Genomic DNA, 25,555 nt, shown 5'->3' with positions numbered 1-25,555 from the left:
CACTGGCGATAAGCTGTTTGGTGACATCCTTGAACCATACTCAATAGAGACCAAGGATAAGATGAGACTTGGAGGGTCTTCTGCTCCTGGTGCATTCCTCTGGCCCGAGACCCTTCTGCTTTTGTGGCGGAGGTGTTAATGTTCCTACAAGATGGCCTAGATCAGGGCTTGCCCCTAACACGCTTCGCCGCCAGGTAGCAGCTCTCTCCTCTGTTCTATCCTGGGATGGATATGCTTCCTTATTCCACCATCCTTCGTTGTGCAGGCTCCTAAGGGGGGCAGCTAACCTTCGGCCTCCTGTTGTACGTAGTTTCCCACTTGGGACTTACCAAAAGTTTTACAGGCTCTCATGGGGTCCCCATTTGAGCCCCTCAGATCTGTATCTCTACAAATGTTGTCCCTTAAGGTAGTGTTTTTAGTGGCCGTTACCTCAGCCAGGAGAGTGTCTGAATTAGTGGCACTTTCAATCTGACAGGACCTGTGTCTTTTCCATCTGAACAGGGTAGTTCTTAGGTTAGACCCTACGTTTGTCTCTAAGATAAACACTTGGTTTCACCAGGCTCAAGACATTGTGTTACTAGACTTCTGCCCCAGGCCACAACACGAATTAGAACACAAGTGGTATATGCTGGATTTGAGGCGGGCCATCCGAATTTAAGCAAATGGACGGCGGCCTTTCAAAAATCTGAAGCCATGTTTGTGTTGTTTCATCCCTCTACCCTGGGGAACAAGGTGACTTCATTGACAGTTGGTAGGTGGATTAGAGCTTGTATATCCAAGGCGTACCAAACTTTGTCTATGCCAGTCCCCAGACATGCCATGGCCCACTCCACTAGGAGTGCGGCTACATCTGCTGCATGGTCTACTCAAGCGTCGCTGGAGGAGATCTGCAGAGTGACTAGGTGGGCTTCACCTTTGCCATTTATACAGCATTATCGCCTGGTCTCATTTGCTTCAGCCCAGGCATCGTTTGGACGGAGGGTACTTCAGCAAGTGGTTCCTCAGTTGGAGTGACTGGCCCAGATGTTGGCCTTCCCATGGACATGCAGGCTTTGGTATATCCCATTCTTGGACTCTCGTGGCTGCATTGATGAGAATGGACATTGGTATAATTACCTGAGACCGCCCTTTCTATCTACGCTGCAAGAGAGTCCAGCCCCACCCTATACATCTGGTTATGTTGGTTGGGGAGGGGTGAAATTGATTTCTTGTTTATCTTCCAGAGACACGTTACGTCTGTCAAGTATCTTTGCCTAAAAGATGGGCGGGCCAGCCAAGGGCTGGTTTTTTATAGTTGCAGACTCAGCTCTATGACATCAGAAGGAGGAACTTAACCCATTCCTGGACTCTCTTGCAGCATAGATAGAAAGGGCATTCTCAGGTAATTATACCAACGCCCATTCTTTTCCATAACTCTAAAAGGTAGATTTGAGAACATATTATGGGTGCTGTCCAAAACAGCTGTTTATCCATAGGAAAATGTAATTGTGCCCTAAGTATTGACTTATAAAGTGGTTTGAAAGCATGCAAATGCAAGTAGATAAATAGGTACCACTTCAGTGGGACGGTAACAGTGTTCCATGCACCTCGACATATAGTCATGCTGGCCACATGACCATGGAAGCATCTTCAGACACCGCTGGCGCCCTCAGCTAAGAAACGGTGATGCATACCATCCTCTAGAGTCAGACACGACTGGACAGGGGAAACTGTACCTTTGTCTTTATACAGATGTGGTGGAAGGAAATTGGTTTTATAAGGATAAAGAGATATAGAGAGGCATAGCAAATGGCAGTGAAGTAACTAGATTTTATTTTATTTCCTTTTTCTTCCCTAATCTCATGGCTTTAATTCCCTTTCCTTACTATTACTTCCTTTGTTTCTGCATTCTGCATAACAATATTTATCACAGGGGTCTTCAAACTTAACAGCTTTAAGACGTGGACTTCAATTCCCAGAATTCATCCTCCAGTCATGTTAGCTCAGGAATTCTGGGAGTTGAAGTCCACAAGTCTTCAATTTGCCAAGTTTGAAGACCCTTGGATTTGTTACAAAAGGGAATACAGGTAGTCCTCGTTGAACGGCCACTTGTTCAGGATCCTTTTGAAGTTACAAGAGTGCTGAACGAGGGGTCCTTGGATAGGTACTTTTAGTTATGGCTGAAGCGGAATCCCTTCAATCACATGTTTGCAGTTTGGGTGCTTGGCGGTCATTTTTCAGTTTCGATGTCGCAGTGCCCCATGGTCACATGATCAGCATAACTTCACTGCTGGCTTCCAACAAACAAATCTGTGGGGAAGCTAGCAGAAGGTTGCTGATGGTAATCACATGACCATGAGTGATGGTAATCACATGACCTGATGGTAATCACATGACCATGAGCAACTGCATGGGATTCCTCTAGCAATGGCAATTGGGACAGCTGCGAATACCGTTTATACGTCGGTGCGGCCACGGGATGTCATCCTTTACATTGCTTAATGACATAGTTTCTGGTCCCAGTTACCACCATTAAGTGAGGACTAGCTGTGATATGATAGGTGTGCATTAATGTTTGCTTAGTGACTTAGTTTCTGGTCCCAGTTACCACCATTAAGTGAGGACTAGCTGTGAAAGGTGTGTATGCATAAAGATGATGCTGTAAGTGAGTGATTTTTCTACAGCTACATTTCCATTTTTAATGAAAACTTTTATATATAAAATATAGGTTGATCAGGTGCAGTCACAAGTCAGATATCTGCAGGTATATTGAAAACACCAGCCTTCAGTATAGGAACTTATTTTATTGCTTCCAAGGCTGCTCTTTCATCCTTTTTGTTTCTCAAGTTGTGGAGAGTTTGTGATGTTTCTACTATTGCTAAAAACTGAAAAACCTCGGGTGTTTGCATAAACAGCTCTATGCTAGATTCAATGGACAGACTTTTAGTTGTTTCCTTTTTATTGAGAGATTAATTAATTAATGAGAGGTCGGATTTTTGTATCTCACCAAATGGCTGAGAGGAATTGAAGCATGGTATATCTACAGTAGATGCATGTTTGAGAAGGCTGCTATATTAAGACCAGGAATCTCTTAAGTGCTCCTTTTGGTCCAGCCAATATTAATTATTCACACAAAACAGATTCTTAATCATTACCACAAAACCAAAGCATTTTTTTTGGAACAGTCAAATACCAGCCTCAATATTTTATCTGTTGCTTTTTCAATTTAAAGAAATATCCTTTATTTAAAGAAAAGCAGACACTTCAATTCTGTTGTACTTCAGTTTTTGATGTATCACAAACATCATGTATGCAGGAGTTTTTATTGGAACATTCAGTTTGGTTGAAGTGATACAACAAATGGATCTCAAAATTGTTTTGTGTGTGCACACAAACCAGTTTTATTCACAGATTGTGAAGGTGGTTTCATTCATTAATACATTTTAATGTTATATTTACTTTCCAGCAAGTTCTGTATTAAAGCTTAATTTATGAAGACTTAAATGTAAACAGCCTCCCTTCCCTCTAGCTATTTTCTTGCATTCTTTGGTAAGGAGCGCAAGATGAGAGAATATATGAGCTACTGTAAGGATGACAATGTGCTGCTCCCTTTTCCTTTTGAAGGGCTTTGAAACTCCTCAAAAGGAACTTGACATGAAATAATCTCATTCACTCCTCTTAATTCTGGGTACCAGAGATTAATAAACCAGAACAGATGTCATCCATCTGTGGCACATCTGTCTTCTGTTTTATGCCAAATGTGTAAATTATAATTCCATGGTAGTCTGCGATTGAGTAAAGTTAAATGCTGTAATAATAAATATTACAATATAATGTTTTCAGTAGGAAGACATGGAAATTTAAGATTCATCACATAGAAAACTGTGTCCTGTCTGCTTTATTCACAGATGGATTAGAGGAAACTGTTGATTTTATTCATTTTTTTAAAAAAGTCAAATATATTTGCCTTTACCGTGGCATGAAAGAATAGAATTTCACTGGAACTTGATACGGGTACTAAATCCATTAAAAATAATTCACAACACTTTAAGGTAGAACAGTAAAAAAATATTGTAAGCAAATCAAAGACTAACACTTTGAATGAGTTGAAGTGATAGGAAATAATGAAAATAATATTGTCAAACAAATTCAAGTAATATGTAGATCAGCATAATACTACAGAAGTTCAGTACAATTTTGTTTGTTTTCTAAAATGGAAATGTCTTTAAATGAAGTTGTAAAAACCTTCCTTCCTTCCTTCCTTCCTTCCTTCCTTCCTTCCTTCCTTCCTTCCTTCCTTCCTTCCTTCCTTCCTTCCTTCCTTCCTTCCTTCCTTCCTTCCTTCCTTCCTTCCATCCATCCATCCATCCATCCATCCATCCATCCATCCATCCATCTCAGCTACAAAGCTACCAGCTGTTTTTAAAGGATGCCATATGATTTAATTAGTACTTGATTGATTGGTCAATTGGATTCCAGGCTGCCCAACTCTGAAAAGACTGGAATATTTAATTTAAAAAATCTTTATAATCTTCTTTACAGAAATAAATTAGATATTATCTTACTAATATCTAGAAATAACAACAAAGAGAAACTCAGTCAAAGGGAAAAGAAGTTCAGCCCAACTGTAAGGAATGTAATCAATGGAAATATTGTTAAAATCAAAGAGCAGTAAGAAATTTAAATTTTAAACAATCAGAAGAAAAAAACTAGAGAGATATTTGGAACAGGAGGACAGAAAAGGACTTGAAAGAAAGCTTTTTTGAGTATGCAGAATATTTTAATATTGGTTCTATTTTTTATAGTATAAATCTTAGAAAGATTTTGAAATACTCTTAAGACTAGAAGATAGCAAATGGAAGCAAATTCTTATGGATAGGTTTTAGTCTTCCTACTAATACCATACTTCATACTTCTGCTGTTTCATTTGAATTTAATATGGCCACAAAATGTATTAAGCTTCCCAGATATAAAATTGAAAAATAGGACATCGGATTAAACTGAACTTGTAGATTCATAAACCTCTTTATGTTACTATTAGCTATTATGCTAGTGGTTATTTGAAGTACTTTGAACATAGAAATTGCAGGAAAAATTAGCATCTAATTTCTACAATAACATGAGTGACATTATAGTATCTCTGTTTCTAATAATGTTTATCCTGCTGGTTTTTAAAATTACCCTAAGAAGTTTAAATGGAAGCTGGTTCATGAAAAGGAATGAATGAAATAGTAAAATCACACTTTATTTTGCCAAAAAGCCTGCCATGTAGAAAGTATTTCAGCAGAAAGTATTAACAGTTTTTTAAAGCACCAGAAAGAAACTTCCAGTTACATAAAATACTATCCAGCTGATAGTTTTGCTACGTCTGTGTAAAAATTCTTTTGGCAACAGTAATCTTTTGATAGCAGATAAGATGTTAAACAAGATGGTATCCATATGTGGTTGTTCTAAATTGCCCCTCTTTCTGATGCTGCTTGTGTTGGCTAATGGATTCGGAGCAAACATGGTTGGGGAATAAATGTTTGAAAGATACATGTTCCCACATGACTTGGTTCTGGCTGATGAGAGATAGATAGCCATCATTTTCTTGTGTATTACTGGTAGCAGTTTAGAGTTAGGCAGTTGGTAAATAAATCAGTAAATAGAGAAGGTCTTGGTTGAGAAATAGCACCCTATTGAGATGCTAGATGAACTGCAACATGTATGATTAAACCAGAGAATGGTCTTCGTGGCAAATGAGTGTAGAATTTGGAGGTTAAAAAGCAATATTTTTTATTGTTGTTTAAAACCTGCCAGTTACAATGGATTAAATTTGTACTAAAGCGACTGATTAAACAGGTATGATATAACATGCTTGAACTGAATTTGTAACTTCCAATAACAAATTGTGATTTTCTCTTTCAGCTTTAGTAGTACTGATTTATTTAGCTTGGCACACTTAATCACAGATAGGACAAATTTAGCAATAAACCTGCATTGGATTCATGGATTCAATAAACATCCGTTGCTCCATAAAGAAAAAAAAACAAAACAAAAAACAAAAGCCAAATTGCTAAGTGTCCTATAATAAATATTAAAACTAAGCATATGAGGGTTTTTCCTGCAAGTTAACAAACTAATGTTGGTATGTTCATTTTTAATGAACATATAAGTAATAATACATCTTCTATATCTCAGAAACCAATACTTTTCCAATATTTAATTTACAACTGACATCTTTTTCCTCTTCATTGTTAGCCAGTTTCACACAGCAGCTGGGGAAGAAAATTCCACTGGGAGACCATGATATTTATGTTTATTATACCATAAACACTGGGCTTCTGCCAAGATGCACCTGCTGTAGCTCTTAATTGTGTTGAATGTGAAACAAATAAAAATGTCTATGTCCCATTTTTAATATTCATTGCTGAAAAAAATATATATTAAAAGTTCTGTTGCCTTCAGGGGAAACTTCCTCTCCTTTTCTACCTCTTAACAATTTTTCTGTAGCCATCTCAGTGTTCCATTGCAGCCCTGCGTTTTCCAAGTTCTGATTTTTTATTTTTTATTTTGCTATAAGTAGCTGGTTGCTGCACCATCTGTTAATGATTCTGCTTGGTGAAGATACTTCACCTCAGGGGCTGGTTGCTGAGAAGAATTCGGAATCCAGAATGGTTTAGAAAAGTAATTGGTTGTCTACCTCAATTCAGCTGGGTATAGTCAGTAATTCTGAGGTAACAGCTGTTCCCCTGTGCATATATGAGGCATTCAGGAAGATTCCTTTCAAAAGCTGATGGGATTTTAAAAAGCCCGAAATAAAAGATAATAGGAATTTCACGATCTAACACTGCTAATAAATAGAAGTGGGATGATATCATTGCAGTGCTTTGCTTAATTCAAATGTATATTGTACACAGGGCATGATTTAATTTTTGCAATTATTCAGACCTTTCCTGATTGGACTGTCAGAAGTTCGGTTACAGATATAACCAGAATTAGATGTAAAAACATTTGGAATTGGAAGTATATTTTTAAGTGAGATTACGGCACAATTCAGATTCCTCCAGATGTGTTGGATTGAAGATGTTGGGAAATACTGTGTTGGACATCTGGAGGGCTGATGTTGTTTCATTGGATAATGAAACATCTGAGTGAAATGTAATGAAAACGACGGAGCTCAGAAAGCACCGAGGAGCCCTAAAATCCTCATTGACTTTGCTTGTAAGAAGCTGGCTGGTGATGACATGGCCCTGGGATGGTGCAACCATCCTAAATAGATGCCAGTTGCCAAGCACATGAAATTGGATCATGTGACCCTGAGGATGGTGTGGCGGTTGTAAGTGCGAGGACCAGTTGTCAGTTGCTTTTTTCAGTGCTGTTGAAAAATCACTAAATGGATCAATGTAAGTTAAGGACTGCCTACTCCTGTATGCAGAGTGTTGGTCAAGCACTGTGACTTGCCTTTTGTAGAACCAAATAACAAATTGCAATGGAAATGTGAGGATGCGGTGAAAGAAATGGAGGGATTCAGCCACCAGATACGTTAGTTGAAAATGCAGAGAAATACTTCGGAAGGGGGAAAGAGGAAGGGGGAGGGAAGATGGCAGCCTCAATCAGAGGATAGTTGCACAATGGTTCCAAGACAAGATAGTTAAACAGTTACAGAATGGAGTTGGAGGGGACCTTGGAGGTCTTCTAATCCAACCCCCTGCTCAAGCAGGAGACCCTATGACATTTCAGGCATGTTTTAATTGATAAAACATGAAGATTGTGAGTATTACTAGATCCTTCAACCCCAAGCAGACTTGGGAATCTATAGGTATCTTTTGTGATGGTCATGCATAGATATAGGGGAAAATTTATATGATTATTTCCTCAAACTGTTGTGCAGTTTGATTACCTTGAATATGTTCAGGGGTCTCATTTGTCTCATTAGGTCTCAGCAGACACCTTTCTTGTGGCTCACAAGCTTATTGTCCCACATGGCTTCCCACTTTTTTAAAAAAGGGGAAATTGAAATATCACCCCGCTGCATTATCTTAATTTCAGGAAAACCTTTGTATTCCAGATGGCCCTGTAAACTTTCTTGGAAAATAAATATAGAGGGTGGCTGTGTTTTAGGGCAGTGGCCCCCAACCGGTTCCTTGGAGAGAGGCTTTTCTGCAGACCAGAAGGGGCATGGTTTTGCATCCCACGGATGGGGCTTCGCTTGTTTGCGGTGGGTTGGTTTCTGGCATGCTGTGGTCCGGTGTCAGTTCATGAATGGGGGGTTGGGGACCCTTGCTCTAGGGCTTCATTTGGAAGTGTGTGGAAACTGAACAAAGGTAAGTGAACAAGGGTATTGTGAATCATGTCACCATCATTCTGGCAAATTAATGTTTTATAGCTGGCCTCCCATTGCTTGCTTCTCTTCCTTCCTTCCTTCCTTCCTTCCTTCCTTCCTTCCTTCCTTCCTTCCTTCCTTCCTTCCTTCCTTCCTTCCCTCCCTCCCTCCCTCCCTCCCTCCCTCCCTCCACCCATCTCACAACTGTGATTCTGGGTGGCTAACAAGGCATAAAAACAACATTAGCAAAAACAAATACAGTGAACAGCTCTCCCCTCCCCTACTATGGAAGTCATTTTGTGAGAATGCCCATGACAGTACTTTTAAAATTCCGTATGAGCCCACCAGCCCTGCAAGGTGGGGAAGTCTGTGGCTGCATCTGTTAGGAGGAGGTCTGAACTCCCATCTTCATTAGCCGTTGCCCGCAATCTTCAGTATTAAAAACTTGGCATGGTATTTCTGGAAGCTCAGTGCGAGTGTAATTATTTGATAGAAATAAACACTGTTTCTAGAGAGAAGGAAAGAAGGCAATGTTAGTCTAATTGAAACACAAAATAAAAATAGCTTTGATTCTGAAACACGTAGGGAACTTATCCCTTTTCCGGTACTGGGGAATTAATATCACGGAAGCGTTGCAAGAGTCTCAGTTTGCAAACTGTAAGTGATCTCAAGATTTGTCCTGCAGCTGATTTTTGTTACTTCTTCCATGCATCGATCTTTGTCATCTTACAAAGTTAATTCATATTAAGTGACAGGACCGTGTGGTGCTTCCTATTTGAAAGAAAAAGGTGCTTTGGAGTCACCCCATGTGGCACTATCCATGACTCTTTAAAGCAGCTGTGTTGTTTCCTTGTGCACAATCAGTGTGAACCTGGGAGAAGAGACTGTTGACTTAAGGATTGTTCAGCGGGACTTACATCTGGAGCCATATTCTCCCCAAAGCCATTTGATTCCCTTGAATCCAAAGAACTACATAACCCTGACGTTTCCATAGTAGAGTACTTTGTGGCTGCATCTTGGAGCAAATTCCCCCCTTCCATATAGCTTCAATCCTTAAAAGATCCTTCGAAACCAAGCTCTTCCCACAGGAATCAGGGTTAGAATGTGTGAATCTGCCATTAAGTCTGTTTGCTTATTGTGGTTCCTTCTTCTCCCAACCCTGCACGGCCATTTCGATTCCTATAACTGATTGTGTTTGTTGGTAATCCTTCTAATCCATTTCAAGCTTCAGATGTGGTTTTACAGTAGGCAGCCTTAGAATTCGAAACTCTTAAATGCTTGACATCTTATTTAAGCTGAGGCTGGTTTGTGGCAGTCCTAAGCAGGTGCTAAGCAGGTTGCCACTGAGGACCATCTGTGTCGCAAGACGAATTGTCTTGCATATGGTTGCTTATATTTTGACTTTCACTCAACTGAAAGATAGTAGCAGCCATTGAATGCCTACTGGATAAATATAGAGGATAAAAATGAATTTATACATAGATGTCAAATAGAAGCTGTTATTGGCTGTCTCTGGTTTGAAACCACATTGTTGATTGAAGCTAAATAAATGATCGTTAATTAGATGAAACAATCAGTTGTACATCACCACAACTTACCTGGAAAGCACTGTCAACACGTTTTGAGCAAGAAACAGAATGGTTAACTGTTATATGTCTATAACAGATATAATGTGGAGAAAATGCTTTTTGGTGCCTAGAAAAGAAAGCTGTTTGAATCCCTCCATTATTAGAATACTTTTTAATAAGAATAAACCAAATATTTTGGTAATCAGATTCCGATTTGTGTATACATAGATAACTTATCATTCGTATTCTGCAATCCTACGCTTGTCCTAAAGGAAATGAAATATATCTTAATCTGTATTCTACATGCAGGTAATACGCATGTTTTGACCTTTACTAGCTTTAATAGGTTTTTAAACAGTAGTTTACACTCAAAGGAAAGAAAAGATGGGATATTTTAAAAAATTCTGTTATCCCATTTTCCATGCATTTACTTGGTGCATATATTTTGTTGAATAAAGAAAAACATCACTGCTTATATTTCTGTAAATCTAAAAGTATCTTGAAATAACTATATAGTCTAGTCTAATGCAAGAGAGGCCAACCTCAGCAGCTTTAAGACCTCTGGATTTCAACTCCCAGAATTCCTGGGAGAGGATGGCTGCCTGGGGAATTCTGGGAGTTGAAGTCCACAGATCTTAAAGTTGCCAAGGTTGGACATCCCTGGTCTAGTGCTTAGAAAGGAATGCAGTTTGCAATCATTTTTAAACGAACTCCGGTTGGAGAGTTAAGCCTTCCCGTGTTTATTGCAGACTTCTCTCCACATTCCTATCAGCGAATCTTTTTTTCCCTTTTTCTTTTTCTTGCCAGTCTTTTTCTTTTTCTTCTCTTCTTTCTTGCAAGTTGCCCGTCGTCTGGTAAGTCGGTCAGGAGCCAGAGGCACTGATTTAAAAGTGAGTGGTTCCGGGGGCAGTTTCTGCAGCTCCAGGAAACCCGGGTCAGTTTTAGAATCTGCTGTCAGTTTTGTAAACAGGAGGCTGCTGAGTGAATTGAACAGAAGGGTGAGATTAGCATATTAATAAGGCTGTTGCTAATCGCCTCCCCTCCCCCTTTCCTCCTCCCTCCAGTTCCCCCCCCCACCTCCTCCCCCCCCCTGCTCTCCAATGAATCTAGGAATAGAGACACCGGCAGTCACATTGCGGCTGGTTGGTCGCCTTCCCTTTGCTTGCTTGTCTAGGGGAAAAGGTGGCCTCCCTTTGAAACAGTCGGTCGAGGCAGGAGAAGACTCTTGAAACGGAAAGACTATACCCTCCTTGCTGCCGGATCGCCCAGGAAGGGGTTGGCTGCTGGCGAGGAAGGGGGGGTGTTGTTCTTTTTCAGTTTTGAGTTACACCTTTGCACCAAAGTGAAGAAAAGAGACTAGCTGGGATTCCTCCTCCTCCTGCTGCTGTCGTCGCCGAATCCATTCAAGTGGCAGACTTCCCAGCCCTCCCCCAGGAGTCAATACTACTGGAGAGAGCTGAATTGGATCATTGTAACGCCGCCGGAGCCTGGCACGACCCCTGCACAATTGTGTGTATGTGGCTCTTGGATTTGTCAGGGCAGCAGGCCCAGAAACAAGCAGGTGTTACGTATATGGAGAGGAGCGGCTGTAGTCCATTTCCAATATGCTGGGCTAAAGGTACCCGAACGTCAAGGCTTTGTACATGTTTTCTGATTTCTGCCTTAATTTCCCCATCGTTTTGGTGCATGCGTGATCCGAAGTTGGTGCTCTTGAGAGGAGGATGGGCATGAAATTTGCAAACAAAGGGGCTATACTCTGACCGTGCCATTTTCCCCCCCTACTCACCTCATGATTAGAAACATTTTTTTGTCTTTGGCATAGAGAGCCAATGAATGGGAATTATTGTTCGCTTCATGTCTTCATTAAGAAAGCCCTGATTCACCTAATGGATTTTCCATATATTTCAATATCCTTTAATAAAGACTTTTAAAATTATATTTGGGGGCAGGATACGTAAACTACTTGACTTGAAAGTTGGTGAGTAGGTTATAATTGGTGCAGAACGAATGCACGGCTCTGTCTGAAGAGGAATAAACCTTAGACTTGCTTTTTATTGTGGACAGGGGGATCGAATCCGACCTGAAGCTGAAGTTGTACAAAAACTTGGCTGCATGCTGTTGCCCAGATATTTCTTCCTGAACTTAAGATAACTAAATGCTGTGTTCTATAAAAGTACATCCATGTCATTGTTAATAGCGAAGTATCGTTCTCTTGTTTCTTTTCAGAGAAATCTAAGGCAAAAATGATGGTAGTGTTAATTTTAGGCTGAAAAGTAGTGGATGACGATCAGGTGAAGTGGTGGATGACGATCAGGTGAAGTAGGGACAGTTTGTAGTCTCTCCCCCCCCCCCCGGGCAGTTGTCCAAGCATTGTTTTTCCATGCCAACAGACAGCAAGAATATGGCAGTGCTTAGTTTGTAACATAATTGGAGGTTAAAGATGAGGAAGCCAACTGAGGACCTATTTAATTCCCCAGGGTGTAATTATTCATCAAGTGTGCCACAATGTGGTGGTGTACAAAATTTTAACATATTCCAATTTTAGGTCCTGGCAGGACATTTTACAGTGAGTATATCTTTCCCTCTCACTTTCTGCAGAAGCAGAGCTATAGGAAAGCTGTGATATCGCTGCCTCTTGGAAGAGAGAGCCCCTTCTTAGTTCCAGCCCTGTCTTACTTCAGAGACCAGTCAATGCCCATCAAGGCTTCTCAAGGGCTCCCTCAACCTTAAGAGATCTCCACCTTTCCTTTTCTCTTCTTCTGAAAGTGGGAAAGGAGATGACTCCTCCTGAAGGAAGCAACATTAGAACTTTTCCTTGCCTTATCTTCGGAGCAAGATAGACACAGTGGAGTATCCGGTCTCTGCTACAGGAATTAGGATTTTGGCCCTAAGTTCACCAGCATCATTCCTGGGCAGGCATCTTGGATAGCAATCTGAGGGACATAACAGTCTGTGATCTGTCAGAGTTGTTTAATTTTTATCCTCTGCTTCCTCTAGGGAACTAGATCCTTGCTCATCCTCTACTACTGTTTTCATAACTCTTTCTCAAAGTAGTTTAAGGTGAGAGATAATTATTTATCCAAGGTGACTTGATGACCTAGTTCTTTCTGCTTCAAATCACTACACCACACTTTTTCCTCAGTATCATATCATGCATTTACTGCATAGTATAAGCTCACTCTCTTTCCGTGCTGGAGGAATTAGCATCTTCAGATAATCTGTTAATGCATTTTTTTTTTCCTGGATGCTTGCTGTTCTTTAGAATTATCCTAATATGTACCGAGATCATGCAGCAATCTAAAGTGATGCACAGCCTAAATATGTACTCTCAGCCTCGGTAAAGTGAGACAGATTGTTACAGGTTATGTTCAAGGAGAGCAGGCAGTTAGGTGTGCTCCAAGCTCAGTGCATGTCACATCTCTGTCCCATGAGCTGCATTGATTGCCAGTATGCTTCTGGGTTCATTTAAGGTGCTGATTCTAACCTATAAAGCCTTTCATGACATGGGATTAGATAATTTGATAGACTGTCTCTCCCCACTTATATCTACCTGTCCCCAGGTAGATCTGGCAGAAAAGGCATGCTCTCCTGGTCTCATTTTGGGGGGAAGGCCCAGCAAACTCGCCTTTTCTCATGGTTTTTGCTATTCAGAATATCATTCCACCCCCAGGGAATAGATTGTCCTCAACCCTGACACCATTTTGTAAGGTCACTGGGCCTGGGGATCAGGAGGTATGGAGAGTTTGCTTTTACCGTGGTTGCAGTTTATGTTTGTTGTTTTCTTGTTTTTTAAACGCTGTTCTTAATCATTGTCCCCAAAGTGCTTTTTCAAAAGGCAACTGGACTTTGCTTTTCACTTGAGGATGTTTCGCTTCTCATCCAAGAAGCTTCTTCAGTTCTGACTGAATTGTGGAGGATGGAGGGATTTATATTCTTTACAGTCATCCAGTTGTTACAGATGGGGGGGCGAATATGACATCATCTATTTCCTGTTTATGACACAGTCCTTTCAGCAATTCCAAGAAGGTTCCATACCCATTTGCACTATTCAGGTGACCCTGAGGGCACAGATAAACCTCCAAGTGGTCTCAAGGACCCTCAGAAAGAATGCTAACGACCAGGTGATTGCAAGGAATGTATGTCCTTCCATCTTCCACCATTCAGTCAGAACAGAAGAAACTTCTTGGATGAGAAGCGCAAAGTCCAGTTGCCTTTTGAAAAAGCACCTTTGGGACAACCATAACCTGGATGGCTGAGAATCTCGATAGACGTTCTTAATTGTAAGCTGCTCATGATATGACTATAAGTAAATAAATAAATAAAGAACAATTTTTTTGAGATTTCTGTAATCAGCAATGTCATTTCCCAGAAATGTGAAAGTTGAAATTTACCTTCCTGCATCGTGTTCAGGTTGGGGAAACCCTGAACTATTATAATTGGAAATCAGTCAGTTGTTTGAAAAGATTTCTTTTTTAACATGGATAATAAATCTTTATTCGGTTAAGGATATTTTGTTATTTTACACAGTAAAAAGTGCTCTTAAAAAACAATTTACTAGCCTGTCCAGATAAAAATCTAGATATGCATTGCTTATTCCACTGTTGTGGTTAGCTTTAATCTTTTAAAAAACCATTTCATTGATAACAGCTTGATTGATTAAATGGTTAAATGAACAAACCTGTGATTTGTTTGTTCTCTGCCTAAATTGAACAAGATACCATGGTAAAAATTGTGTGATTGCATTTTGGTTTTCTCAAATGGTAGCGTCAAATACTACAAAGTACTCTGTGTTACTTTTCAACTAGAAAGATGTAAAGTTGAATAAATAAAAAACTAAGTCTGAGCATTCAGATACTGTTTCTGTTTGCTCATCTATAGAATAGCACTCTCTTCCTATATTTGTGGATTTAGAAACTCCTTCCTTACTTCTTGCATATTTTTAATTTAAGAAGCACATTTGTGTGCTGTACATATATACCGGGCATTCATTGGGAAGTCATGAGAGGGAACTGGAACTAACATATGTGAAGTCTTGCAAGATATTAGGCAGAAGTGCAATAGAGAGGAGACCTTTAGCAATAGCACTTATTTATATACCACTTACAGGGTTAGCATCTTTCCCGCAACAATCATTTTACTGACCTCAGTAAGATAGAAGGCTGAGTCAACCTTGAGCCGGTCCAACTCCTGGCAGCGGGCAGAGTCAGCCTGCAACATTGCATTCTAACCACTGTGCCATCACGAATCTTATGTATTAGAGAGGCTACAGTTTTTGCCAGAAGTGTTTGTTTTCTTGCTTCTGTTTGTAAGAAGTGTATACTTGGGTACCACCAATATACTAATGAGACTCCAAACTGGTGAATAAGCTCAGCAAATATGTGTTTCTATTGAGAGAGAGTTGAAACTTGTGGCACCCCACAAAGAAGCCAGCTAGGGAGTAACTCTCCTCTTCTAACCAATAGTAACTGAAACTGGCTTAAGAGGAAGAAAGTAAACCACTGGAAAATTGTGACCCTGATACCCAAACTCAGTCTAGGAAAATTCCATGATTGACAGCACTGAAAGCCACTGAGAGATCAAGGAGCATAAGGTTGGATGTAACACCTCCAACCCTGGCTCTACCATGGGCCAACTACAGGTGTGTCCAAGGTGGCTTCTGTACTAAATGCTGGTTAGAAACCTAACTGGAATGGATCTAGATAACCTAGGGTTCTCATCAACTGCAGACTGACCACCTTTTCAACAACTGTCCCTAAAAAGGAAAGGTTGGAGACAGGACATTAATTACCTATTGACCTGGTCTCTTGAAGAGAAAGTGCCTCCTTCACAGTAGGTAATACCTTACCATGAAGCCAACACTAGAGCATGGGCCTAACCACGTATCATTTTGTGGCTGCTTTCATAATCCAGAAGGATGACTGATCTGATACTACAGAGGATTTAGCTGATTTCCTCAGGAGTTCCCCAGGTCACATTAAAACACTGGACCTATCTCAACTGGACCTGTTCAGAATTCGAGTTGCAGTATTTTTGAGTGACTTTATCCACCAGATAGCCCACCTGTTCCTCACAGCTACCCTGAAGGGACTAGATCTTCCTAAACTGGCCATCAGCAGATGCAAAAAAATAATAATAATGAAGAAATATTGCTGTTTTTGTCACCTTTATTATCACATGATAATATGGGCTCTTATTGCTGTACAAATCAGCACAACTACACTGAACAACAGTATCTCATCAACAAGGAATCCTTCCAATCAGATCTTGCTTCATTTCTAATGAAATAATGATTGTCTGCTATGCAGTTCCAAGTTCCTAGATCATTTAATTAAAGGTGTGTGTGTGTGTGTGTTTGGCTTGTATATTGTCTTCCCTATGCTGTAAATAAAATACAGGTAGTCCTTGACTTACAACAGTTCATTTAGTGACCGTTTGACGTTACAACAGCATTGGAAAAAGTGACATATGGCTGTTTTACTCAAGACCGTTGCAGCATCCCCATTGTCACATGATCAAAATTCAGATGCTTGGCCACTGACTCACATTTATGATGGTTGCAGTCTCTTAAGAATATAAAATGTCTTAACAGCAGTGAGGATTATCTTTGCACAATATTGGAAAAATGAAAAAACACCGCAAGACAAAGAGATAATTAAGAAGATACTAGATTGTGCAGAAATGGATAGACTTCCATTGAAATTCAAGCAGAAAGAAGACACAGAATATTATCAAACATGGAACTTAGATTGGAATTAAATTGGAAATTAAATTATATTGGAAAAAAGGGGTGGAGAGTAAGAATGGAATCTGTACTGCTAAGGAAATTAAACACCCAGACAACACAATGCTTATTAAGCACTAAGAAATGTAATTGAAAACTAATAAAATCTATCTATCTATCTATCTATCTATCTATCTGTCTGCTGTCTGTCTGTCTGTCTGTCTGTCTGTCTGTCTGTCTATCTATCTATCTATCTAATCTATCTATCTATCTATCTATCTATCTATCTATCTATCTATCTATCTATCTATCTATCTATCTATCTATCTATCTAATGTAGGCTGTAGTATTGCAACCTAACCTAACTGCTGTGTCCCAAGGTCATGTGTTCAACTTTTGTGACCTTCTGGCAAGCAAAATCAATGGGAAAGCCAGGTAAGCAACATAACAGACGTGTTGCTAACTTAACAGCTGCAGTGGTTCACTTAACAAATATGGCAAGAAAGGTCGTAAAATGGGCAAACTCACTTAATAAACATCTCAGTTAGCAACAGAAATGTTGGCCTCAATTTTGGTCGTAAATGAAGGACTACCTTAAACGTTAAATGTTGGGAGAAAAGGAGATGCAGCGAAAATAAAAAGTTTGTGTCGAGCTTCACTCCCGGCGACCACTTCTGTGGAGATTTCTTGACAACAATATGGAAGCTTGCCATTCCCTTTTTTGGGGATGTATTCTTTGACTTTTCCTGGTGGTCTTTTGTTCAAATACTAATGTCGCTAGTAATTATTAGGACTATATAACAATCTGGATTTGAAGGGAAAAATACAATTTGGAGTTATTGTTGCCACTGTCTTTTAATCCTGCCTTTTAAAACACATTTTGGTCCACTCGAGGGGGCGAACTTATCCAGTGCTCCTGCCTCCTATTTAGTATGTTTGAGCACACACGTTGTGCCTGTCAGCACCTCCTTGAATCAAACAGTTCTGTAAGGAATTGCTGACAGGTGTGATATATGTGTTGCCCACAAGTATTCTGAATCACTTTTCTCCTTGGAATCTGAATTGTTGTATGGCCCTTTTGAAAAGGTTTGTATAAAAACAGTACTGTCTAGCTGTTGACTTGGTTCATATTAATTGTTCTTTAGAAGGGAGCTAACCAAGACATTAGCCTAGAATACAGCCATTAAATGAAAATTTCAGAAGTTTGCTCTCTAATAATATATTAATACACGATTTAACCCGTAGGTCTGTGTAAACTGTACATAAGGCCTGTTCACAACACAGGATTTTTATGTATCTCTTCTCTCCTATTTTTGTGCATCAGCTTCTGCTGTTGCGTGGTAAAATAACTTACAGAAACAATTTAGCAGAGCAAGATTGCATTTGTTAATGCCATCTTTTATCAAACAATACTTCAAGCCACCTGCAATGCATATCTATAGCGTGTATTGGTTGAATTAATGTGATCAAAATAAGTACCATTTTTAGGCTTTCATACCATCTTAATGAGGTAATGGGTCCTTATCATCTACAATTCGGTCTATCAACTCAATTCCTTTATCTTTATAGTTTCATAGTATCATTTGGTTAAAAAGGAATATTTCAAAGATAATCAGAATTATTCTTCTGGAGCATTATAAATCATGTTTATTTTGCATAGTTTGCATTATAGCTGACTCAGTAAACTGCTTAGAGAGGTCTGTAAAACACTATGAAGCTGTATATAAGTCTAAGTGCTGTTACTATTTCTATTCATGTAGGATGAAACAGGAGGGAGGGAATGACAGGAGCATTTAGATATTTATATAGGAATCATACTGATATGTTGAGAGAAGTGTTCATGCCAAGAATAATGACTGAAAAGAAATAAATAAAAGAAGATTGGAAAAATAACTAGTCTGCTGTTGTACAGGACTTAAGTAGACAAATGCTAAAATATGGACTTGATTTGCTTATGTGGTGATTGTTACTAAGGTTTAGTTTAGTTGAGTCTCTTTGATAATAAAGGTGTGCGGTTGGCGATGTGAACGGTTGTATAGTTTTGAATTCAGATGATGACGTTGTGACTGAAAAATCAATTTGCAGCAAATGTTAGATAGGTGTTGTGATTCAGTGAGGAATATGGATTGAAATTTAATCTAGCACAGACCAAATTGGTGCCATGTCTTGGAAAATGAAAGGAATGATTGAAAGGTTATGAATGCTATAAATGGTGGAAAAGTAAAGCCTGGAGTGAGTTTGCGTACCTTGGCAAATGTTTACTCCGAATGAAAAAGGGAATGAAGAATTTTTACATGTTGTCGTAGGTGTGATAGTGGCCATTGCACACCTATGACAAAATGAATATTTTCAGAAAATGAATATATAATTGAGCCCAATATTTATGTTGCTAAGTGAGATATTAATTGACTTTTGTCCCACTATATGACTTTTCTTGCTAAATTTTCTTGTTAAATTACTCACACCGTTGTGAAGTGAATCTGGCTTCCTCATTGACTTTGCTTGTCAGAAGATCCCAAAAGGGGACCACGGGACACTGCAACTGTCATAAATATGAACCAGTTGTTAAGCATCTGAATGTAAATCATGTGGCCATGAGGAAACTGCAATGGTCATATGTGTGAAAAATGGCCATAAGTTACTTTTTTCTGTGCCATTGTAACTTTGAATGGTCACTAAATGAACTGTTGTAAGTTGAGGTCTGAGATACGTTTCAGTCCAATGTGTTCCATGAAAGTTGGGTAAAACATAAAAATAAGCTGAATGGAAATGAGTTTATTTTATGTGTGTGGTAAAAGAATATTAGGCAGGGTTAAGAATGGCTAAGTGCTGAACGAAGGTGGATTGAATGTAAATGTGGTGACCACTAAAAAAGAAGCAGATCGATCCTATAAACAATATGAGCATCTAATTGCAAAATAAATTATTAAAGAATATTCAAAGGAAGGAATTGAGGTTCAAGAGGATGGGTAAGACAGCAAAAGTTGCTTTCGGATGGGGTTTTCATAAAATTTTCCTCAGAAAAAGGGAGATGAGAAGTTGGGTTGAACAAAAAGCAGATGATAGCAGTTGGGTGGAAGTGGCAGAACCAAGCATTAGAAACTGTAGACACAGTGAATGATATTATAAACTATATTTCCTTTTTTTTAAAATCTAACATCTTTTTTTTATTCTGTTTGCAATTGTTTTTTTTTTGCTTTGCTTGCCCTGAAAGGGCATAGCATGATGAGTATGTAGATATGTAGGCAATTATATTTCTTAAGGTTTTAATGTAGAACTAATTGTTTTGCTCAGTTAGTTTTAATTGACCTTGTGGTGCTCCAGTGCTGTTGTTGGTTGTGTCATCTGGCTACTTAGCTGCTACTGTTGTAGGAACTGCAGAGCGATTGTTAAAATGCATGGCCATCTTGTGTTTTTAATTTAATGTTAAAACACAAAATAAAAATCATTTGAACAAATATTTTTTTCACTGAGTGTGCATCTTGAAGATGAATAAGCTTCCATCATTTCCCCTCCCCCCCCTTTTAACCAACTTTATACTTGTATTTATATATATTTATGCCACGGGAAAGTTGTAAATTGAAAGCAACAATATATGCATATACTTAGAAGATTTAAATAAATTGTTCAGAAAAATTCAGCTTTACAGGTGAAAGATATTTAGAAAGCTTATGGCTTACAATTTTCTCCTTTTCTGACTTGTACAATTTACAACGACCCCATTAAAAATATTGGAAATCTTCTGGGAAAAAGAAGTAAAAAGCACTTTCCCGTAATTGATAGGCATTTCCTAAATAGATCAGGGTTGGGATGGTAGCCAATGCCTTGCTGTCTCTTGCAAGGGCAGCTGGTCTCTTGTGACCCAATAAAAACTAAGGTAAAAAACCTACATCCTGCATCTGATGTTAGAATCCTCAATTGTTTTCTTGTGGGAAGACTATACCCCAAGGAACTTTTACGCATCTTCCACTAATAACTCAGCATCGGAAAGGTATCGCTACAGGTAGTCCTTGACTTACAACAGTTCATTTAGTGACTGTTCAAAGTTACAATGGCACTGAAAAAAGGGACTTATGACCATTTTTCATACTTATGACATTGCAGCATCCCCATGGTCACGTGATAAAAATTCAGACGCTTCACAGCCGATTCATATTTATGATCATTGCAGTATTCTGGAGTCATGCGATCCCCTTTTGCGATCTTCTTTCAGGCAGAGCCAATGGAGAAGCCAGATTCACTTCACAACTGTGCTACTAACTTAAAAACTGTTGTGATTCACTTAACTGTGGCAAGACAGGGGCCCAAGTTCACTTTATAACTGCTTTCACTTAGTAACAGAAATTCTGGCTCCAGTTGTGGTAATAAATCAAGGACTACCTGTACTGTGAAGTTGTTATTTTTTTTCTCTTTGGTTTGCTTGTGTGTTCTGGCCATTCAAAGGCCTCTAGGCTGATACACAACTCTATTATGCTGTTATATCTAATTAAGAAAGGACGAAAGATTTTTGGATTGGCAGCTAGAATTCAAGTACTGAGTAGAAATGGGTTTTTATAAAAAATCTACAAACTAATAAAATGAAGGTTTTTATTAGTAGCAGTAATTGCATCCCAATTACGTGATCTTTAAACCTGAAACAAAAGCTAATACTGATAATTAACATGCTCCTGGCTTGGTTTTAGTTACAATGCCTTTGGCTTGCGTTTAAGGAAAACACTGTTTAACTAGGCAGTTTGGCATGTTCATGACATAATAACAAAGTGACTAGCAGATGTAAACAGAAACATAGAAAATAGACTACAGAGAAAGATCTAGTGATACATCTAGTCTGCCTTTTGAATTCTTTTTTTTTTAATTGTAAGATGATGGACATGTGCTTGCATGCTTGGGATAACAAGCATGTTTAAACTTGGTTACTAATGACTGACCCACTACCTCCGTTGGAAATAGGTTCCAAGCTTCCACACATCTTTCTGTTCTTGATTTTTGCTTAATAGTATAGTAAATATTTACTTAATAGTATAGTAAGTATTATAGTAATGATAAAGTATTAGTTAAGCTTAAATGAACCTTGTTGAGCACAGAGTAAAGGAGTACTAAAGATCCAAGACTTTGGAGTTGCATCATTAGAACTTTCCTGAATCTAATCATGGTTAATTTAAGGTTATACCTGCATTTGATCGTGAATTGTCTAAAATAATTAGACTTCCTTAGTGGGCTTTAAAGTTTCGCCTTGCAGCTTAGACACATTTTCTTACTGTTTTAGTAATGGTTTTCTGGAAATATTGTGTTTAATAGTGGGAATATTAACCTTACATATAGCTTAGTAAGTTCATATCAGGGATGTTTATTTTCTTGGTCCTAGAATAACAGAGTTATTACTTTGTTAGATTAATATTTGTGAAATTTATTCTACTACAGTGTAGCAACTCCAGTAACTCTTATGGAGTTTTACATTTTCCCCCCCTTGCAAAATTGCGTAGAAGTTATAGTGCAAGTTAATTTGACCTGAGAACCTGGCTCCTTCAATATGCCTGTAGAGTAAGAAAACTTTAATAATAAAGGAAAAGGAGAAAGGGGACATACTTCTTCAAGTTGCTTATGACATTACCGGGGTTTATGGTTGCAATACTTTCGTGTAATAATCCATTTTATTGCTTATAAGCAACATGTTTTTATATGCTGTCCTAACATCAGTGAAATCAGCTAAACTTATCCTGCAAGGTGAGAAAGCAGAGTTTCTGGTTTGTTTAAGTTTATACCCTGTTAGGACTGATAGAACATTTTCAAATCCTGGCTTGATAGTCTGATTAGGTAAGGAAGCAATTTATCAGATGTTCAGCTCTGGATGTAATAATAATTGCTGTTTAGAATTTAGAATTCTTTAGTGGCCAAGTGTGTTTTGCTAATGTTGTTAGAAATAATTAGAGCAGTATTTAATTAGCTTTTTTCATTTTTATATTATTTGCTTATAAATAAAAAAAACCTGCATTAAGGCAATATAGTCGTGGTTGTAAGATCTCATTAAAGTTAGGTGACATTTAAATTGAATGTACATTGACAAAAAAAGGGGCACACAGTACAGTGAAAGAAAGAAAAAAAGCTGGGTTTAATAAAAATATATGCAAATGCTTCCCTAGAACAGGTTGCTTGATTATTCCTGATGTCCCTGAAAAAATTTCTGGTATCTATTGCTGATCCTAATTAACAGTGAGCATTAATAAACCCAAATGGACATAAATTGATGTATGCGATTCTGGTATCAACATGGAAATGCCCCTTTTAATTTATTATTTAATTTACACACAAGTACACAATCTTTATTTCAGGAAATCAAAGGGTTGTGCTTCCAACTCTGTTATTCTGTTCTGATTATGCCTTGGACTCAGAATTTTAAATCAAGATACAGCATTATGTAGAAGAAAATAAGGATAACTCGCTTTTTGTTTTTATTTTGCTTAATGTTTAATTAATTAATTAATTTAAAAAATTTGCTGCCCATCTTGCCATATTGCAATGCTGTAAGTTACTTTCATATTGGAAAATATATTGGATACAAATAAAAATAATTAAAAATGAAATTATTGCTATATAATATAAAAAACAATTGGATTGTTGGCATAACTCAATAGAATAGAATAGAATAGAATAGAATAGAATAGAATAGAATAGAATAGAATAGAAATCATTATTGGCCAAGTGTGATTGGACATACAAGGAATTAGTTTTCGGTGCATAAGCTCTCAGTGTACCTACAAGCAATAAGTAGTAAATCACGATCATGGTCATCATAAAAATACATTCATCATAAATCATAAGATACAACACTTAGCGATAGTCATCTGATACTAAATAAGCAATCAACGTAAATCATACTTGGAAATGAAATAAAACAGTATAAATTGTAAAGATACAAGCAAGAAAGTTATAGTCATAAGTAGAAAAGGAGATAGGTAATAGGAAAGATGAGGAGAAGAATAACATCAGTTAATTGGCAGAAAGATGGAGTATATACTTTTTAAAAGGCACTGCTCTTCCCATTCTCTGGTTAAGATAATCTTTGTAAGATTTTTGCAACCTTCCAATATCAAGCAGAGTGGCAAAAACAGCCATCCTACCATTTCAGGTATGAATTGGTCCTAGCATGCAACTGGTTACAGCTGCCAGTCACCATTTGATTTATTTTAATACAGTAAGTAATATGCTTCCGGCTTGTACAAAATGCTTAATTTGTTATGGAAGTTAAGTGTGAAATTGAGGTTCTTGGTTGTGGAAAACACCAAATGTCAACTAATAGGTAACAGAATGTGTGTGCCAAATATAGAATAGTGTGCAATATCTGCTAAAAATCAGAGATACCAGTCCAGAGCATATGTCACTCCCAAAACCTGGGTTAGACATCTGGCCTATGCCTTGGGCTAACCTGCGCTCAGCTTCTCTTACCAACTGCAGTTTCCTCTTTCATTTTTTTTTTTATACACAAAGTTGCAATGAAACATGATCCAGAAAAAGACTTGTCAAGATTCCATTATTGGCTAATTATTTAAGCAGAGATGTAGAGAACGTAAACATGCTGTGATTACTAACAGGAAAGTATATGAACGTAAGGTAAGCATTTTGTTTGCAGAGGGGAAAATGCTGGAAAAGAGAGTAGAGAGGATGGGTGATTTAGGAGAAGATACAAATTCTAAATCACCGAGTTTTGCTGTGTTATCATCTTTGAATTACAGTGAAGATTTCATTTATAGCTGGGAAGCTTCCACATAGTACATGCTTGCCTTATGTGCACGCACAAACACACACACACACACACACACACACACACACAGAGTGTACAGAAACCCCAGTGTATGGGCTAGACCCGCTCAAGTCCAAATGAGAGAGTCTATAGAACAGGGGTGTCAAACTCAATTTCATTGAGGGCCACATCAGGGTTGTGCTTGACCTCGTGGGTGGGTGTAGCCAGGATGGGCATCGCCAGCTCAACATCACTCGTGTTGGGGGTGCTTGTTGTGGCCCGATCGCTCTGCCAGAGAAAACGGGTGTCAGGGCTCGAGCATCCACCCCCATTTAAATCATGAGTTTCTAGCCGGATTTTCAAAGCTTAAAGAAGATTAGGAGAAGACATGCTGATGCTGCCTGGGTGTAGCTGACTCTGAGACACATCATTAATTGTCACCTTTGACCCTCGGTATATCATAATTCATATTCTCCAATGGGACACATCTATAGCGAAGAGTCATCAGTCATGCTCTCCAGTTAGAATTTTGCATGGCAGAAACTTCGGTCGCCTGGAAATTATCTTTGAAAACATGTATGGAATGCAGTTTCGGTTTTGCAAGGTCCTACACTCCTCCCCCCTCCCTTTCTGTTGGCAACTCTAAAAGACCAGAGAAATATTTTATGAGTTGACAGCGGGCCATGAGCTCTGTTTTCGCCTGTGATGGCCTCCTGCAACCCTCTGCCAGTGAAAAGCTCAGGAGGGCCACCTGCAGCCCTCCCTAGCTCCATTTTCACTGGCAGAGGCACTGTGGGCCAGTCCATTGTTTCCAGGGAGCCCCACCCCCAGCCAGATCTAAGTACCCTACAAGCCGGATCCAGTCCCTGGGCCTTGAGTTTGACTTCCCTGCTGTAGAAGGTCATGGAGAATGACAGGGCAAAGATCCCATGGGACTTTCAGATCCAGATGATGAATAGGCGGCAGGTACAGGTAGTCCTTGCCGTACGGCCACAATTCAGCCCAAAATTTATGTTGCTAAGTGAAATGTTAGTAAAATGAGTCTTGCCCCATTTTATGACCATTCTTGCAACAATTAAATGAATCCCTGCAGTGGTTAAGTTACTACAGGTAGTCCTTGACTTACGACCACAATTCCCCAAATTTCTGTTGTTAAGTGACTTTTGCCACCATTTTATGATCTTTCTTCCCATAGTTCCTAAGTGAATCACTGCAATGGATAAGTTAGTAACCCAGTCGTTAAG

The 25,555-nt window shown here is 38.8% G+C and overlaps 1 protein-coding gene across 21 annotated transcripts in view; it reads left to right on the top strand.

The window, feature by feature from the left end:
- PTK2 (protein tyrosine kinase 2) overlaps positions 1 to 25,555 on the top strand; it is a 216,056-nt gene that overhangs the window by 65,576 nt on the left and 124,925 nt on the right. For 5 of the 21 annotated variants that reach the window (XM_087962232.1, XM_087962233.1, XM_087962231.1 and 2 more), the window contains exon 1: positions 10,957 to 11,470. The exons of 11 other annotated variants lie outside the window; for them this stretch is intronic. In XM_087962232.1, the coding sequence (XP_087818358.1) occupies positions 11,368 to 11,470 (103 nt within the window). In that variant the 5' untranslated portion in view covers positions 10,957 to 11,367. Of the gene's footprint in view, positions 1 to 10,825; positions 11,471 to 25,555 lie in introns of those variants that run through there. 5 more of the 21 variants (XM_087962243.1, XM_087962239.1, XM_087962237.1 and 2 more) reach the window with 3 other exon arrangements.

The sequence above is a fragment of the Notechis scutatus genome, chromosome 3 (genome assembly GCF_049901735.1).
Source record: "Notechis scutatus isolate UNSWTSFEM ecotype Mainland chromosome 3, rNotScu1.2, whole genome shotgun sequence".
NCBI classification, from domain to species: domain Eukaryota; kingdom Metazoa; phylum Chordata; class Lepidosauria; order Squamata; family Elapidae; genus Notechis; species Notechis scutatus.
The sequence above is the reverse complement of the archived record's forward strand: the minus strand, read 5'-3'. Positions and strand labels throughout refer to the sequence as shown.